This window comes from Myotis nattereri (genome assembly GCF_964212035.1).
Source record: "Myotis nattereri genome assembly, chromosome: 14".
Taxonomy (NCBI): domain Eukaryota; kingdom Metazoa; phylum Chordata; class Mammalia; order Chiroptera; family Vespertilionidae; genus Myotis; species Myotis nattereri.
The window spans coordinates 25,099,983-25,119,506 of NC_138089.1; the positions used below are offsets into that span (position 1 = coordinate 25,099,983).

The 19,524-nt window shown below is 47.2% G+C and overlaps 1 protein-coding gene across 3 annotated transcripts in view; it reads right to left on the minus strand.

Moving 5' to 3' along the window:
* Window positions 1-19,524, minus strand: part of SRGAP3 (SLIT-ROBO Rho GTPase activating protein 3) — a 221,671-nt gene that overhangs the window by 32,453 nt on the left and 169,694 nt on the right. The window contains exons 10-14 of one of the 3 annotated variants that reach the window (XM_081106104.1): window positions 18,653-18,737; window positions 11,885-11,912; window positions 9,346-9,432; window positions 2,822-2,852; window positions 1,673-1,733 (exon numbers count right to left, since the gene is read on the minus strand). In XM_081106104.1, coding sequence (XP_080962230.1) covers window positions 1,673-1,733; window positions 2,822-2,852; window positions 9,346-9,432; window positions 11,885-11,912; window positions 18,653-18,737 — 292 coding nt within the window. Of the gene's footprint in view, window positions 1-1,672; window positions 1,734-2,821; window positions 2,853-6,847; window positions 6,951-9,345; window positions 9,433-11,884; window positions 11,913-18,652; window positions 18,738-19,524 lie in introns of all 3 variants that reach the window. The other 2 variants (XM_081106102.1, XM_081106103.1) reach the window with 2 other exon arrangements.

The window sequence follows — 19,524 nt, forward strand, 5'->3', positions numbered from 1 at the left end:
TGAAGGTGTCCTGGTAGAAACCCAAAATAACCTTTGAAATGAAGTGTGGCTGACCAGAATACTCAGACACATCGTGCTTCATATGTCTGTGTCTCTTGTCTGGGTTTGGAGGAAAAGGCCATGAGAAGTTTATATCAAGACGGGATCAATGAATAACTTCCAATTTAACCAATAAGTCAGCTCAGGCAAATAACTGGTTGGTGCACATGGCTACTGAGTTTACCAGTTGCATTGGCACCAAGGATCTTGGCCTGAGTTTATAAATGCCATTTGAGTGAAATAGCCACAGAGATTTTGAACAAGGATTAAATCCACTGCCTCAGCCCTCCCTCCCCTAACACAGACGTTTCCTTCCTTCAAGAAAAGCTAGATTCTAAAGTACATGCTGCCCTGGTATTGAGAAATTTAGAAGAGATTACATCATTAAAGAAAAACAGTCTCATTTTTCCCAAGCGTTTCTACAAGTCTAGAACAAAGGAGACCCTAATACCTGCCCTAACAGTAATGACATACAGCAACCCATAGGGTTGAGGGAATTGAAAGACCTCCCTCCTTTTAAATGGGAATTAATGGAGGATACTCTGATCCTTTTCCTGGATTCAGTTTTCCTACATACAACAACTCTCCACATTATAATTTAGGAAAGAGTTTACTCTTAAAAGGTAGGCTTTTGTCAAAGTTTGGTTTGAACAAAGCATTTGCTTGACAGACGCTTGTTTATTTCTTTCGTTATCCAATACTGACTTTCTACCCCCTATGTCACTGGCCCACTTGTCCAGTCACGTTGGCCTTCGCCCCATATTAGGCCTTTCCACTTGTCTTTCTCTCCACCTGGACTGCACGGCTGGCTTCCTCTACGCACTGGAGTCTTAAAGGGCCCCGGAGTCTTAACTACTCTCTGGGAGAGGTCTCTCCTCACCACCTTAGCCAAACCAGCCCTGCCCTGCTCCAGTCATTTGTATTCCCTCTTCATTAGTTTTTAGGCATTACTGCTGGTTGAAATTAATGTTTATTTCTCTGCTTGTTTATTTCCTTGACCTTCTAATTGGTAATATAAGCTATGCTATATTGGCTGGTATCTATATTCCCATTGTCCAAACAGTGCCTATGATGCACTCTGAAAAAAATATTTTTGGAGGAATGAATAAATAAATCGATGAAAGCACGAGCTAAGTGCTGAGGATACCGTGGTTAGCAAATCCCAGACACTGTGTTTCCTTCATGGAGCTTACTACACACTTGCAGTATTAACTGACTGACACCAGCTGCGTTCAGTGCTCACAGCACAGAGCTCTGGGGGGGGTGGGAGTGAGGAAGGGGCTACGATGGTTCTCCAGTCCACGCCCTCCCTGATCCTCAGTTTTCCTAGTTCCTGGGTCTTTCTTTTTTAAAAAAAATTTTTGTCTTGTTTTATTGCTTAAAGTATTGCAAAGAGTATTACATATGTCTCCCTTTTCCCCCCTTGACCTTCCCCGTTCCTGGGTCTTTCTATCCCTGGCACACAAGGCTCAAAAGATAGCACTCAGAAAGGCAGCTGCTCCGCGGAGCGTCTCCCCTCGGAAGCAGAGCAGTGACAGGAAGTCTTCCAGATGAATTAGTATCCATTTCCTCTGAGAAAGCCTAGCACCTGCTCTGGAAAGAGCTGAAAACACTGCCCCATGATTGAGCTTACCGTATAAATTGATGTATCGGATGCAGCTCTCAACTACCAGGGGGATAGCTTGTCCCGAATCCTTAAGAAAAAAATTTGTGAGTTTTATTGGGCTTGGCCACCACCCTGGGAGAACAGACATTGCAAACACAGATTATAAACTCAAGCCAGAATATTAGTCCCATCAGATTAGTAGGAAAACAAGCAAGGAATTGCTAATCCTAAAGGCTCCACAAACAGTTAAAATAGAAAGTCTTCAGTTAAGTGCAAAAAAAGGCATAGCTATGATAATTTTAAAGAAATGCTCTGTCTTCTTACTCCGCTGGGAAGGAATCAGGGCCCAGGAGGCCTGATAGGCACTCTGGAAGAGGGGGAACCCACTGGGTGGAAGGGCTGGAGTCAGCTCTTGCAGGGTTCTCTGCCTCCCATGCCACTTTGCCCCAACTCAAGCTATTCTCCCAGCGCTCAGGGATGAGCAAGCAGGGCCAAGGCCTCCTCCCAGGACTGCGGTACCCAATGCTGGAATTAAGAAGAATGCACTATGGGAGACGCCAGGCTGGACCCAGGGGCCTTTGGAACTCTGAGAAGGGAAGACCAGTTCCACTCAGGATGTTACAACCTAAACACCCAGACAGATACTTGTTTAGCAGTGTTATAAACAAAGGTTCTAGAAACAGTAAGTCAGCTCTTGACCACTGAGTGGCCAACTTTAGTCAAACAGGCTGACTAAGATGCAATTCTAAACATAGGCCTCTGGGGTGTGAACGTATTTTCAATTACATCTTCCTAGACTGGCCCATGGCCGCCAAGGGCTGAGCCAGGGGTAATTTTCTTTTGAATTCTGTGATTGGTTGGCCTCTCTGCTATTTCAGGTCACAAAAGAGCACTTAATATTTTTTAAACTCTCTTTAAAAGGGGTCAGATTAAATGACCAGCCTCCCCAGACAGTGAGGAAACAGTAAGGCATTTGCAATATACTCTTGTAAAGGGCATTCGGATGCTTTCGTGGCTCCTCCGCACCCCACCCGGGAACTCTCTCCTTGACTGACTGCTCAGGGAGGGAATAGCAGCACAGACCCACTGGAGACAGGCAAGGCGGGCCCTATTCTAACGTCAGCACTACACAGGTTTCTCCAGTTGAAGGGGCTACCGGACCTTTCTAGTAAGTACCTGGTTCCTGGTTCGAGCATTTCTTCTTCCTCTGATAACAAAAAATAAACAGGCAGCAGAGCAGGAGAAAAAGAAAAGATTATGCAGGAGTAAGACCAGTTAGAGTGAGCAGATCCTTCAGAGTCCGTGAACGCCCAAATGCAAGGGCAGCCAGCAAAGGTCCGGGGGGCCTGCCAGCCAGCCTGCGTGGGGTGGGGTTCCCTGCATCTCGGGGGCTTGTGGCAGTTCCTTTCAGCGTTGCTGTCTTGGACACCAGGTGACATAGGGGCTTTCAGTCCTTGTCAGAGTGGAGGAACAGCGTGCACTGAGCCCTTTCCTCATCTCATCCCTGACTTCTCAACACAGGGGCTCCTTATTCACCAGTGGGCAAGAGCCCAGCTGCCCACACACCTGCAACGCTGCCCCTGGAATTCAGCCCAGGAAACCTCATTCCTGGGAAAAAGCGAATTTTACCAAGATCATGTGTATCACGTGCCCTTTGGATGGCTCCCAACAGGATTCTGCCTGATTCCAAACTCCAACAGCTTCCCATGCTTTCCTACCAAACAGCCTGGGTAGCTTGTCCTGGGTAGCTTGTCCTGGGTAGCCACGGGGCTTTGTTCCTTTCCTACCCTACACCCTCACCCTAGCACTGAGAACACCTCAGGGAACCCAAAGCTGAGAGAGGCTGGGGGAGGGAGGGCAGCAGAGTCAGAATGCCTTCCCAATCTTGCCCGTGCTTTCACTACGGCCACTGAGCCACCCCTTTTCAGGGGAGCACGCTCTTTCCCCCCATAAGTGCAGCAGTCAGGCTCTGGGGAGGTGCTGTGTCCCATCCGGGCTTCTGAGGAGCCGAACTAAGGAACTGGAGAATGTGCATCGGCTAGCGGGTGTCATCTGTCCAGTTGCCGGCATCTCAACAACTGGAGTTATATGTTGGCTAAACCCACCTGCCTCCCAGAACTGAGCAAACAGCCTGGTCAGATGGGGCTCTGTGTGCAATCTCCTAACAGCTAATGACAACGATAACAGCCAACACGTCCACAGGGCTCACTGAGTGCCGGGGGGTGCTCTGGAAAGATGACGTCTCTCAGCTCATTTGTGTTAATAGTATCACACACTGTGAGGCAGGTAATTATAGAAACAGGGTTTTATAGATACAGGGCGAGGACTCCCCCTCTGCCCAGGGGCAGACCTCCCAGGCTTCCAATTTTGTAATAAAAATGCATTTCTTTCTATCTGAGAGGAGAAGAAAAATCAAGGATTCTGAAAAAGGTCAATTCAAAAAGGTAGGGCCCTAGAAATGTATTATATAACTCCAGCAAAATTTATCTGTCCTTCTTAACTTGGGGATGCTTCCTTGTCCCTCAAAACCAGGCCTGGGGAACCTTTTTTCTGCCAAGGACCATTTGGATATTTATAACATTATTTGTGGGCCATATGAAATTATCAACTTAAAAATTATGTTGCTATGAAAAAGTATCTATGCTCCTAGATATATTGAATTTTGAGTCCCATCTGCAGTTGCTTTGGCAGGACCAGACCAAATGATATGGCTGCAGGCCGGACATTTTCCACCTGCAAACCATCGTAATCATGGGGTCCCTGTGATGTTATTTTATTGGAAAGCCTTTCACAGGTTTGGCATTTCAAAGCCCGGGGTTCTTAGTCCACGCGGAATATTCTTCCAGATAGCATGTGAATCATAAGAGAGAGTTAAATTCTGTTCAGAAGGTGAAGAATTGACCATGTTACACTGCCCTTTCATTCTCTGAAAGTTAATAATCCTTGAGAGTAAGACCATGCTGCATGCAAGCTTGTCTACACACTGCCTCTCTCACAGCAGGTGCTCAGGGGTTCGCTGAACTGCACTGACAGCAGGTGGCCTAAGTACAGTGTAACTATACAGAAATGTAATCATTAAACATATCTCTTTCTTTTTCAGTCATATAGTCCCCTGAGGAGGCTGTGCCCTGGATCAGTGCTCTGGGGTGTCCCTCTTTGGGGGGTCTTTTTAGAACCAGTCCACGAGCCCACCCTGGCATGTGCCTCTTGCCATTTTGTACCTCCAGTGGCATTGCAAAGCCGAGCTTTGAAAGACCAGGGTGTCCGTCCTAACGCAAAGTTTGGCACCACTGACAAAGGCCATGCTGCAGGCTCTGAGGAAGACTGGCCAGCTGAAGCAATGCCATATCATTAGAATGAGAATGTAGCTGCCCAGGGTGGCCACCTCCAAGGGGCAAACTGTCAGGTGGCTGGAGAAGTTCTGATGTGTTTGTCAGGAGGAATAAAGTAGGATGACCGGGTGGTCTCACGTTATGTAGGAGCTGCCTTCTGAGAGACTATTTCTTCAGACAGAACACTTAACTTTCCAATCCTGCCAGGTAAGCGCCAGCTCCTTCCGTGTCCTCACTCATTGCCCATTTCCAAAGAGCTGAGCAAAGTGGAGAAGGCATCCCTGTCTCTGAGCCTTTGTTATTCTGTTTCTCCTTTCAGGGTCTCCTCTGTCCTACCCTCCTTTCAAAGCCCTACCTCCTCCCCAAACCTCCATGCCCTGTAGAGCACAGCTCTCCTTGCTCTGAGCTCGCACAGAGCTTGTTTCCATGGGGATAATTCACCAAGTGCTCATCTGAATCACCTTACACTTCCAGCTTTCTGTGTTGAAATCCTCCTGACACTTTAAGCTCCTGGAGGGCAGGGAGAAGAGTTTATACGCCTTTCAGCCCTGCTCAGCTACGGAGAGGGCCTTTTCGGAGGTGCCGGGTGCAGTCTTGGCAAAGGAGGGAGGCTGAAGAAAGAAGGACCCTTTTTGACACAGCCTCATCCTCTTGTGACCTATGAGATGGCAGAGTGCTCACTCAGGGACACCTCCAAATAGGACCCCTTTCCTGATGCACCCTACAGCACCCCACCTTTTGGGACTCCATGCCTCACTCCTCTGAGGTATCCTGAAGCAGCCCCTGCTGCTCCCCACTTGGGCAGTCTCACTTGTGCCCCACTGTCCTTTCCCCAGAACTCAGCTCCCAGGCCGAGACAGTCCTGAAATCAAGGCGTCCTGCGTCCCACCCCTTTGCAAGTCCTGGGTGCACCTTGAGGATGGAGGATAGAGGGCAGAGCAGGGGAGCCTCCACTACCCCAAACTATCAGCAAAGCCCAAGAGCTGTACTTTCCCCTGTTGGACACCAGCCTTCTTTTCTGCAGAAAGTGTCTCCATTGGATGGTGGTGAGCTCTGAAGTAACTGGCGGGGACCTTCTCTCCTGCTCCCCTTGGCTAATGCTAAGAGTGATTCTCCACTTCCTCAGTCTTTCCCCACCTGCTGCCCTTTCAACTCCACCACCAGCTGAATTTGCCCAAGCCATTCCATTAGGTGGCTTGAACCTGCACCCTTTGCGTCCAAGAAGCAAGAAAGGCAAGCGAAACTCACTTAGTTGAACCGCTTTCGTTTTTCATTTAAGGTGTAAAGGGTTAACCGGGAATTCTAAAGGAACTGCCTCAGCTCTTCTCCCTTCTCCCAAACCACCTAACAAGAAGCAAAACTGGGTAGGAGGGTGTTCTGTCACCCAGATTTTATGTTTCCTTTGCTGGTATAGTTTTGACTAAAAAAAATAAAATCACACTGTTGCCCGCAGGGATTTTCTGTGTGTTGCTTCCAACCAAGCTCTTCTTGGGAGACGTGGGTGTGAAGCGAGGCAGGGGTTTATCTGACTGTCCCTTCAGCTAGTGAGGACCACCGTTCCGGAGCAACGGCATGGGGCTGGCAGGGACCACCGTGCTGGCATCTCAGCCCCACACGGACTTCACCGTGATCTTACCCCTGAGAATCACAGCAAGGCATTGGTTAGAGACAAAAGCAGCTCTGATTAGAAGCCCTGACTGAAGCTGAGCGCAGGCTGCAGGGAGGAACTAGTTCGCCGTAGGGCCTGGCCAAGGGCACAGATGGAAAGTTCTGGTAGGTGGGGGCGGGGCTGCTGGCCAAGGGGAGGAGGTGGAGAAAGGCTGCCGTTACATTGGGCACATTCGCGGACTCTGCGGCTCCCAACAAGTACCTTAATGAACGCTTCCATACAGCCGTTAAATAGTTTATGGTTACACACTGAGAGAGGCCTAGGTCTCCTCATTTTCTGTGGTTTAGGGGGAAGACAGGGGGGCCTAGGGGAAAACGGAACAAAAGAAATCAAGAAAGTAACCAATGTAAACATACAACTGGGAAAGACGCTTTTAAAACCCATGACCAGAGGAGAACACAAAATGCAGATGGAAGCCCCTGAACCCCTGCACAGTGGCGTCCAATGCTCCATCGGAAGGCCTTTGGATGTTTAGGGGATCTTAATTTACCCCGATGTCAGGCGGGAGCAACAATCGTGTAACACAAATGCATTCTAAATCATAGCCGGGAGATAGTAAGCGTCTGGGAAACCACTGAACCTCCATCAGAGGCTGTCATCCTGCAAAGCTGACCACATGGAGGGGGACTCAGGGGAGAGATGGAATCTGTAGCCTGAGAAAGCAAGAGACTTCCAAAGATGATTGGAAGGGTTAATTTTCATTATTTTGGCTTAAATGTATCACCAAGTCTCAACTCCCAACGTGCCAGGGCACTGATCTTCCTACTGCCTCTTGGCATTTCAAATGCACTTGACTAATTTTTATTCCATTGATCTAAGAGCCAGGCAATTATCATTCTCATTTTAGAGATGAAGAAACTGGTGCCAAGAGGAGGCTGCAGTTTCTTTGGGGTCCTGGGGTGACCCAGGATGATGATCATATCTTGTCCTTCAGTCAAGTACACTTCGATTACAGTGCTTTCAACTCCATTACCACGCTTAACGTCAGCTCAATCCTGTACGTATGGCCTCCTTTTAAAGAGGCAAAGACAGACCCAGAGGGGGGAACTGGCAGAGCCAAGGTCCCAAACCCAGGTCTCTTTAGCTCCAAATCCAAGATTTTCCCCACTGTGGCAGTCATGGAGCCTTAGGGCACTTCTTCATTTCCAGCCAAGGACTCGCCCCTCCCATTAACCCTTGCCAGTGGAGGACCCGTAGGGTCAGGTTGAAAGTGTCTTGCTTTGCTTTAGGATCTCCAGTCCCTGTGCTCCACTCTTGGCCACAGGGAGGGGAAACCGCAACACAGTTCACTAGGAGCAGTGAAACAGCCACAAACACTGGACCAGTTTCCAGAGTTGCTCACCATGCATATGCCTGGGTTGGCTTATTTGCTCATCTTTGCCACCCAAGTTGGCCTGACTCATGCTGCCAGCCTTCCAGGGCAAAGGGCTCTGAGGTAAGGAGGAGGCCCCCCCCCCCCCCCACATCAAAAGAGGCAGTTCATTTTCAAATGGCTTGGTTCACAATTTGGGAAACAACAAGTAGGGACCCAGCCAGGCACAGATAACGTCCACACAGGATGAGCCAAGACCTGGTCCCCAGGTCTTGATTAAGTTCTGTAAATGGGCAAGAAATCGTATGGGCTTTGGAGCCAATCCAGGTGAATGAGAGTCATGCTGCCTCTGCCCATTGGCCTTGTGCGTGTCTCCTCAATAGCCCAGCCATCCTAGAAGCACTAACCAACTTCTCCTTGGCGTTTGAGTATTGAGCAAATGCTGCTAGCTCCAGGACATGCATGGGCAAAGACACAGCTGAATCCAAATATCATGCCACCCAAACATTGGAACCAAAATAACAGCACAGACAAAAATTTTGAAAAGAAATAACAGGCAAAATTATTTCAAGCCCATCTTGGATCTTTTGTCAATTTGGTTAGCTAAGTCCATGTCATTTCTGTTTTGTAAGTTATTTATTTTTAAGGACGTGGGTATATAGGGCTGGTATTTCTTACAACACATCTGCTTTTTAATTTCCAAATTCCAAAACAGAGTGGCAAGAAAGGTGACACAGGGCCATAGGTTTCAAGTCTTGAAATTTGGAATAACTTGAGGATAGCAACTTTGCTAACTTGTCCTCATAGTGTTTTGGGTTTCTGTTTTTGAACGTTGTCAGATCATTTCCTTATCTCACATGGCATTATACCCTCACAACAATGCTGTGAGTTAGGTAAGAATTATTAAAACCACGTTAGACATAAGGCAAATTAGCTGATGAGAGATTAAGAAACTTGCCCATGGTCATGGGAATGAATAGAAGTCAGCTCTTCCTACTCCAGGTTCATGTGTGAGTGCAAAATTGGGAAATTGATTTGATCACAGAACATTCAGCAGTAGCACTAAATTATCTACTAACTCCCATGGCCAGCGAGAGTAGAGACTCTTAATGCAAGTGTTGGACACCCCATATCAAAATATCTTGGTGCCCAGCTGGTGGATTTCCTTAAAATAAGTCCTAAGGATTTTTTTCCTTTAAGTTGATAAAATGGAATAAAGGGAAAATAGGATACTTTTCTCCATTTCTCCTACAAAAATCCAAGAAAACAAGACTGTTGGAATCACAGGTATTTCTTTCTTTGTGTGGTGCTCTGTGCACTGACTGGAATCTGACAAGGAAACGTAGCTATCCCAACTTTGCATGACATCAAATAGATACCGACTTACTGAAATGCTGGGTGGGGCACAAAGTGGGGAGCAGGGGGGCAGCTCAGCCAAGGAAAGTGGGGCAGCCTAAGCCTTCCATCTCTTCTGCTGCTCAGTTGCAGAGCAAAAAGGAAAGAAAGAAAGAGAGAGAGGCAGGGAAAACGGGAACAGAGAAAGCCACAGAGAGGAAGATAGAGAAACCAGAGACCAATGTCCCCTTTCTGCCTTTCAACCAAGATGAAAATTAACGTATGTTGGCAACACAGCACTTGGCCTCAAAATTACTGTGACCAAAAGGATGGTGATGAGAGTCTTCCCCAGATAATAAACTGTCCAAATAGTGCAGTCCAATGGTGGTCAGGTTCTTGGAGGCTATGCCTGGGTGTTCGTTGGGTTGTATCTGTTTGGACAGAAATCTCCAGTGATTTCACCTCTAATCCAGACCATAGGGGCAAACTGACCTGGATTAGGGAAGACAGTCTTTGGTTTGAATGATCAAACCTTACACTTGCATCTGGCTTTGACATTTACCATACACTTTTCAAATGCATTATGGTGTCTGTTCAGCCTAAATTACAGGGCTATTACGAATTTGGGCTATCATGAGATAAGGTTCTTAAGTATGAGAAAAAGCTCATGTGCAAAAACTGGTCTATCTATACAAGGCCAGCTGTGACTTGGCTGAGGGGACCTGCTCAAGTGATTATCCACGAAGACACTGACCTTGGGCAGGAAACCACAGGAAATACAGAGAGCCACTGTATAGAAACATCTCACCCAGGGCCTTTCAGATGAACTTAAAAACCATTACCAAGTTGACAATTCATTGCACAATAAGTCAAAAATGATTTGTGAGAGTAAGGGGAAGCTTTTAGTTTACTAACAAATTTGCCTTTGACCGTGGCCAAGGACCAGAGTGCAGACGGTTGGGTTTTCAATATAGTGCAATGTGTCTACGTGGGAGGCCTAGTAATCCTAACTTGGGTTTCCCAGGTGCTGGGTCAAAGAGGGTATGGAAGACAACATCTTGGTGGGCTTTATTAAAAAACAAAATTCTCCGCCCCCCAAATAAAAAATAATAAAAAACCCTCCACTTTTCTCTGAGGTAGATCTTGGGACCTGGCCAAGGACTGATGACAGCTCTCTGCTGCAACCTGCTGGAACAATCTTCTCCCACGTAAATTCTAGGAATTCACAGGAAACGGGGGACAGTTCAAGTCATCCCCCATCTGTTTTACCATTTGCAAATTTTGGTGTAAAATGTGGCTTCTGTTGCTTTGGGACTAAGATAACACCCTCTTGCCAGAATAAATAAATAAATAAGTACGTAAATAAAGGGTCTGTTTCTAAAAGTTTCTTAGAAAGTGACCCTGCACATCTACTGACCCATGTGCCAGAGGTCCTCGCCTGGCATAATGAATCATCCAGATGTTCCCAGAGGGACAGTTGCACAGGCTAAGCTTCTGGACGCCCTCAGTCTCCGCCATCCTGGGCCTGGCAAATTGAAAACCCCAGGGCTTTCCAAGCCTCTTCCCAGCCAATTCCCTTCCAGATGAGGAGAGAGTGCAGGGTTCATCCTCCCTCCTGCCAAGTACGACAGCTTTCCAGGATTCTGGGTCACAGGGAAGAATTTGTGGGGAAGGATGTGATCAGGTCACCGGGCCCTGGATGAGGCACCTGATGGAAAAGGGCAGGCCTCTGGGTCATGGCTGAATGCATGTTGGGCAGTAGGAGAGCTATTGCTGGGAGCTCGGAACAGACGGGCTCTAAGAACAACCTGGGCAATGACAGGCCTGCTTATGGATCTAAACTCGGAAAGTGGAGGAATGGTCCAGTCGCTGAAGTCAGCCGTCAGCTACCAGCTGCTGAGTGGAAAGTGTTCACTGGCTCTGGTCTGCTCAGGGGAAAGCACAAAGGGTAATGCTGAGCAAGCTGGAGAGAAAGCAGAGTTGCCCGTTTGTTATTTTCCCAACGAGGGACTCCCCATCCAAGTGCGGGTGAGGTCCAAAGCCAGGGTTCGGGGCGTCTGCGCACGCTTATGTGGGTATGCGCATGCATATATCCAGATGTGTGCAATTCCAGCCAAATCCAAAGCCTTGGCAAATGGGGACCCTAGGCTGGGCCCCCCAGCTCAGCTGGGCAGTTTGCTCAGCAGCCATATAACAGATAGGAAGACAAGTCAACCGCTACCGCACAGCCTCTGGCCTCTACCGGTTGCCCTCAGCCACTGCAATACATATTACTGTCCCACTGGATGGCCAGTGCCATGGAGTGGGGGGTACCCCACTGACCCATAGCAGCTCTGAAAGCACCCTCCCCATCACCAGCCTGGCGGGGGCATGGCTTCCATCTAAGGCTAGAACCAGCAGAACAGCCACAAAAACACCATCCCCTCGGGACAGTGTGGAAGAGCTGGCCCGCTCTCAGAAACCCCAGCCCATCTGAGCTCCCAGCAGTGTCTGTTTCCTGCCTTCCCGTCCCCTCCTCTCCTACTCCTCCCACTTCCTCCCCTCCCACAGCAGGGTAGCAGGTGAGACAAAACAAGATGCCCAGCTCTTACCTGGTTGTGCCACAGTCTGCTCTTTCCCCTGGAAAGAAAGGTATATATTGATGTTTAGTTGTTTTTTAACCAGAGAACATTCATTTATTTTTCCTAAAAACAAAAAACAACTGGTCTTGATTATTTGTGAAATGAAGAACAAAACCATGCCTGAGGTATGGTCTGTTGGAAAGAACTGCCTCTTATCACATCCCAGTACCTCCTATTGGTGGGGCTATGTTCACATACATTTCATTTTTATTGTTCACATACATTTTTTCAGTGATTCTCAAACTACAGTCTGCATCAGAGTCCCACCTGGGACCCTTGCTAAAAAGGCAGGTTTCTGGGCTCTTGCATGGGCTTCTGAGTCAGACTTGGAGATAAGAACCCCTGAATCTACATTTTACAAGCACCCCCAGGGGATTCCCTCTGCACGCTAAAGCCAGTGACTGGCATTGCTTTATATCAATAAAGATTCACTGGCCCTGAAGTATAGCAGCCACAAGATACTTTCTTGTTGTTCCTCAACCCTGCTACCCACTCCCATCCTTCATTCACAGCTGAGGACCTGCTCACTTCCTTCCGTGGAAAAGAAAAATCAGTAAGATGGGGTCTTGGTGTTGCTTCCAAGAGACCTGCCCACCTACCTGCACCCACCCACTCACCAGCTACTTGCCGGTACTCCTGAGGAAGCACCCTGCTTCTGCCAAAGCCTAGGCCTTCTCCCTGTGCTCTGGGGCTCCTCCCTCTACTTTTCTCAGGAGCCCTGTTCCTGCAAGTGCCTCCTCTCTCTCTAGCTAGCATTACCAATTTCCTCCCTTCTAGATCATTCCAGTCGCATAGAGACATATTCTGGATATGTATATGCTAGCTTTTTAGCTTTCCCTCTAACTACGTCCGCATTTCTCAGCTCTCCGTACAGCAGCACTTCCCGAAGGAGCTGTCAGTCACTGTCCCTCCTCCCTCCACAACTGCGTGGCTTCTGCCCTCACCACTCCATGGAGCCAGCCGGCTCTGTGTGGCTGAGTCCAATGCCCTCTCCGCTCTTATCTGACTTCTCAGCACCATTCAACTCAGCTCATTGCTCCCTTCCTCTTAGAAGCGTCCTCCTCTTGCTTTTCATGGACCCACACTTCCCAGGTCCTCATCTCAGGTGTCCTTCCTCCCCTCCAGGCTGCTCCTCAGTTTCTCTCGTTGTCACCTCCTCATCTGCCCACCTCCAACCTCTAAATGTCGGAATGCTCCTAGAACATATACCCGCACCGCCTTCTCTTCTCTTTCTGTGCACCCTCTTTAGGCGATCTCAAATGCTTACTGAGGACTCCCTAATCTTATCTCCAGATTCCACATCCCCCTGCACTCCTAGACTGCCCCCTTTTTAATTTTGAACAGTTTTACGGAGGCATAATTTATATATCATAAAATTCACCCACTTGAAATGTACACCTCAATAATTTTTAGTTACTATCCAAACTTATGCAGCCGTCACCTACAATTCGATGTTAGAGCATTTCCATCACATGGGAAAGATCCCTTGTGCCAATTCACAGTCTCGCCATCTTCTCACCGCCAGCCCCTGGAAACCATGAATCTACTAATCCTCTCTCTGCCTCTTCGGATCTGCCTATACTGGACACTTCCTAAAATGGAACCATGAGAGATGTGGCCTCATGCTTCTTTCACTGAGCCTAATGCTTCTGAAGTCCTTCCATACAGCATGACTCAGTACTTCATTCCTTTCATGGAGCAGGAGCAGACCTCTAGACCACGCTGTCCAATGCGAAAATAATGCAAGCCATAATGTCTAGAAGCCACATTACAAAAAGTAAAAAGAAACAGGTGAGATTAATTTTAATAACATATTGTATTTAATCTAACACATAAAAAACATGCTCATTTCAATGTGGATCAACATAAAAATTAATAAGATATGTTGTGTTCTTTGGGGGGGGGGGCACTAACTTTGAAATCTGGTGTTCACTTTACACATCTCAATTCAGACTGGCCACGCTTCAATGGCTCAACAGCCACGTGGTAGTGGCCACCATATTGGGCAGCGCAGCTCTAGACTCTAGAACCCCATCCAGCAGTCACATGAAGGGACTTTTTAAAAGAAAGAACTGAGCAATTATTTTCCCTGCAGAAAACAATGCTGAACGGGGCTAGGGAGAGAAGTGAGGGGAGGAAGAGAGTAGCAGAGATCTGAAAACAGAACTTAGAACAAACCAACACACAATTCCTTAATTCCTGACCAAAGCCACAAGCAGTCACAAGAGTGACTGAAGCTGGCTGAACTGGAGCCAGACCAAAGCAGAAGAATAGAAAAGTCAGGTAGAACAAACTTGATTGTGTGTCTGGGGTCTGGGGCAACTTCCTATCAGACACCAAGCTGAGGAGAATTTTCATGTGGACCCAAGACCCTGAGTAGGAGCCAATGGCAACCCATGAAAGGGCTGAGCCAGTGGCCTGTGCTGACTGTAAAGGGGATCCAGGGGGAGTTTCCTGCTCCCCCTCTTCCATGTATTCCCCACACCTTTGCACGTGCTGTTCTCTCGGTCCCAACACTCTTTCCCCAGTTTTACATGTGACTGATGCCTTCTCCTCTTTTCGGTCTCAGCTTAACCAGCACCTCCCTTTTGAGGCCTCTCTGATCACCCAACCTAAAGCAGGCCACCCCATTGCTGCCCCTCCCCCCGCCACAGCTGATCTCAGCCCGAATTTTCCATTCATGGCACTTATCGCAGTTATAATTCTTTATAGTTTGTTACTGTTTGAGGTCTCTCTTCCCCATAAGGGCAGGAACCTTGTCTGTCTTGTATACATAGAGGATGGACAGATGAAGGGACAGTCAGGGCAGGGAGGGCAGGGATCAGAGGGTTAGGTCCTGTGGTGGAAGTCCAGCATACACTCAGGCAACCTTTCCTCTGGCGAGGACTCTACTACATGCTCCTCAGCTTTAGACCAACCCCAGCTCTCAAGAACCCCATCACCAGCATCTTTTGGAGTCTGTTGTCTCAACTTCTAACAAATATCAGAAATAAAAAGTGCTCTGCCCTTTACCTTCTGAGACCTGTTGAGATTAAAAAGAAATATTTTATACTCAGTGGCTCAGTCATTTTCTAAAAGGTCAGACTGCCTGGTCCTGGTGGACACTGTGCTCAGTAATGCACTATTAAATCTTGGCCTGAAAGGTTATGTCCCTTCCCTTTAATAGACGATGCACCATTCATCCTTGAGGGGCTCTAGTAAATTGCAAAACCATCTGTATCTTGTGAGTAAGCCCTGGAGATTACAGACTACCCAGAGCAATAAAAAGGTCAAAGCTCTAAGACTCAGAGATGATAAACTAAGAATTCTCTGGCCAATAAAACAACATAGCAACAACCAAAGGCATATAAGGGTGGGCTCTCTTGTTCCCAAGATGTGGCAGTGATATTATTTATAATAAGAATGCCAATTTGTGGGGCACACAGGAGCTTTTTTATTTATGTGTCTGGAATTGATTGTGTTCAAAAATTCACTTCTAAGTGAAGGTGACCCAAAAGACTTTGTGTTTTCCCTAACTTATGAAAATAGAATGCTGGCAAAGCATTCAACATGATACTTTATTTCATTAAAAAAAACCCACACACTTGTATTTTTTCAGGAAAAGTATTCCATTTGGCCCCATATCTCTCCCCCGTTTTCAAAATTTCCACATTGTTCCCCCCCCATGCAAAATAGCTCTCCTATGAAATAAGAAGGCCATTGATGCAGGTTTAACCCTGCCCTTGCCCCACTTTTAGAAGGGCTTTCTACTGAATGGAAGTCAATGCACTCAGGTAAAGGTGAACCATTCATTGATACTGGAAAAATGAATTAGCCAAACTTCTGAGCTCTTTGGCCTGCTTATTCCATGCCTCCCCCTTGCCCAACGGGCAAGAACTTTATCAGTCTAAGTTGGTGCAAATTCTCCTGGTTGAAAATTCTCCCTTTCACCCAATGTCCTAAGAATCCACATACACCTTTATCATGCACTAAACAACAACAAAAAGATTTGGTCTCAGCTTCAGTTTTTTTTATTAATTCTGTAATTTATTAACTTTAGTTAATAATAATGTACCAATATTCATTAATTGTGACAAATATGCTGTATTAATGTAAGGTGTTAATAATAAGGGAAATAAGACATGGAGTACACGGGAATTCTGTACTTCCTTTGCAACTTTTCTGTAAATCTAAAACTAGTCTAAAACAAAAAATTTATTAAGACGCCCCCATCTCAGTTATCGAAAGGAACACAGTGGCTTTCCCACTGCTGGCTTACTAGAGAACAGGACAGTGGTGAGTCTTGTAGATGGCTCACTCTTTGCTGCCCTTATACTTTGGAAGCTACATTTTCCTGCAGTTTCTTGTTGCTATTCAGCTCAACTCTCAGAGAAAAGACTGGTAAATCACATCTCAGAGCAAGGTGTGTCCAGCAGTGGTTCTCAACCTTCCTAATGCCACGACCCTTTAATACAGTTCCTCATGTTGTGGTGACCCCCAACCATAAAATTATTTTCGTTGCTACTTCATAACTGTAATTTTGCTACTGTTATGAATCGTAATATAAATATCTGATATGCTATATGTGTTTTCCGACGGTCGCGACCCACAGGTTGAGAACCGCTGGAAGGGCTCCATAAACCTGCAAGACCAGTGAGGAAGAATCAGGTGTTTCCTCTTTTCCTCCCACCCCTCTACATGCTGCCCATCCTGACATTTCAGGATTGGGCCAGGTGAGTGGGGCCATCTGGATTTTTCTTTTTTGGAGTTATTCCAAACAAAGCTATTAGTAGTGGTATTTCATGAAGGCCATTCAGGTTGCATCTGAGATCACTCATGAGGGAGCTGGCGAGAGCACTTTCTCATCTGGGATCTTATTTTTTCAAAGAATATCTAGTTTTCTAAACCTAGGGCATCTGATCTTGAAATTAAAGTTCAGTAGCCACCATCTCACATGTCACACACTCACCAATCTCCTCTCTAGGACTTTCTGCCTCTTTTCCTCCATTCCCGCTGTTGTGTTTCCCACACTCCTCAATGGCCCCACTCACCTGGCCCAATACTGAAATGTCAGGATGGGCAGCATGTAGAGGGGTGGGAGGAAATGAAGAAACAACTGATTCTTCCTCACCCTTACCCCTCAGTCAGTGAGTTTTGACAAATATATACACCCATTTATAACCACCACCCAAATCAGGATACAGAACATTTCCATCCTTGGCCCTCCCCTCCCCCTGCCCAAAGTTCCCCAGCCTCACCAGATGGAACACACTGAGCTAATCTATGCTGATAGAAATCAAAGCAGTGGTAGCTTGAGGAATGACTGCAAAGAGGCACAAGGGACCTTTTGGGGTGATGGAGATGATCTGCATCTTGATGTGAGTGGTTATACCGGGGCGTATATGTCTATCAATACTGATTTCTATACATAAAATGGGTGCATCTTATTGTATATATGTTACATATCAATAAAGTTAATTGGAAAATTTCCATTGGTTTTAGTTTTAAAGCCCTGGTTATTCCTCCAACCCCTAGCTGTCCACCTTCCTGAAGCATTTCCAGTTCTCCTGGGCCCATGGTGATCCCTTCCTCTCCTGACTCACTGCCCTCAGAATCCGTGCTGTCCATGTGGCAATTCATCTAGCCTTTCTGTGTGACAATTTTATTGTTATTTAGTTTTTTATGAATTCATGACTTGTATCCCAGCCAGATTATAAATACCTTGGGGCTGGGAAATCCATTCCTCTAAAGCAGCCGTGGGCAAACTACGGCCCGTGGGCCGGATCCGGCCCGTTTGAAATGAATAAAACTAAAAAAAAAAAAAGACCGTACCCTCTTATGTAATGATGTTCACTTTGAATTTATATTAGTTCACACAAACACTCCATCCATGCTTTTGTTCCGGCCCTCCGGTCCAGTTTAAGAACCCATTGTGGCCCTCGAGTCAAAAAGTTTGCCCACCCCTGCTCTAAAGCATGGGGGTCACAACTGCCAAGCATCTGGAGATCCAGCAGCCCACTTGATAGCTGCTGAGGGGACAGTGTAAGGGAGGGCTTGTGTGGCCAGAGCACAGACACTGGGATGTGTACCGACAAGGATAAAAGAATGATCTAGTAAAGGGCAAGGCCCTGGGGTAGAAAAAAAGCTCAATGAGTTTTGAACAGTGCTGAGTGGCTAGAGCACAGTAAGGAAGTAGAGAATGGAAGATGAGATCAGGGAAGCAGGCAGAGGTCAAATGACATAAGGCCTCATATGTTATGAGAGTCGCTGGGGTTTTATTCCAACTGTCATAAACTACTTTGGGTAGTTTTAAGCCTAGTCCTTGGGCCCCTCAAGGACCAAACTGTGCCTTACACATATGTATTTTTCTTTTTTGGACCTAGAATCCTGGACACTCCAATAGTTCCTGGCAGAGGGAATCTGCTGGAAAGCATTCATGCAGACTCCCATGTCTCTGTAGTCTCACCCCAATTCCTACTGGGGGGCCCTTTATCTCTTTGCCTTAGACTCTCCATATAACCTAAATTAAAACCTGTGTTTTCTCCCTATTTCTGCAGTCAGACTGGACCCCTCTCAGCATTTGTCCCAAGGCTATAGATGATAAACTGTAGCAGCCTACCCAGTCCTAGGAGGTGGCACCAGTACCAGGCCTCATTCTGCCAACTGCGCTGTGTCTCAAGCTAAGACAGCTCAAGGGGCCACAACAGAACCCAGTTGGGAAGACAACCCCTCCTCACAGGCCTCCACTACCTGACTCACCTTCACCCAGGGTCTGCTTGAGTAAGTCGTGCTTGGCCTGCAGCTTAGTGATGAGGTTACTGCCATTCACATATTCTTTAAATTTCTGTAAGACACAAAGCACAAAGACATTACAGATCACAGGGCCAAGTCTCCAATCTCTGCTCTGGAATGGACCTCTGGGACTGGGAGGTTAAAGGGAGAGCGTGTCACCCCAAGGACCCCAGTGTGGGGGAAGGGGGCCTCTGCGGCTGCTCCTTTGCTCTTCCCCATCAGACCCCAGTTGCCCAATCCCGTGAGGGCTGCAGGCATTTCAGGTCAGTTCTGGGACCACAAAGAAAGCTCAGGGGAACGGGAGCAGTGAAAGGCGCCGTTGTCAGGTGAGGACTGTGGGAGCTCTGAGTAGAGGGCTTCTTCAGTCATCAAAGCTCCACTGTGCTTCTGGGCCAAGAGCAACAAAGACTGAACCATCCCTGGGGCACACGGCTGAGCGCGAGTGTTCTACTGGACCTGTCAGAGAGGAGCTGGGAACAGGTCTTTCTTCACCTGGCCCTGCTCTGGAGGAGGAAGGGCTCTGCAGGCCCCAGAGACAGAAGGGTAGTCAGTATTAGCCTATTGGCCTGTTTCGAACGACTCTGTCTTTGGCCTTGCCCCTGACATATCCATTATTTTTTTTTATTGACAAACATTAAGGTTTGGAAGCCACACTCACTGAGTCTGAAGACCACACAAGGTCTGAAGAGACAGCATATATGGTGAACAACTGGATCAGGATCGTGTCAGTCTAGAGCCATGCACTGAATCCATGAAGAAGATCTCTAATTGATATGATAAACATGAGACCTACCCAAGACGTCACCTACTCATCCTTCAGGAGGAGGGCAACCTGGTTT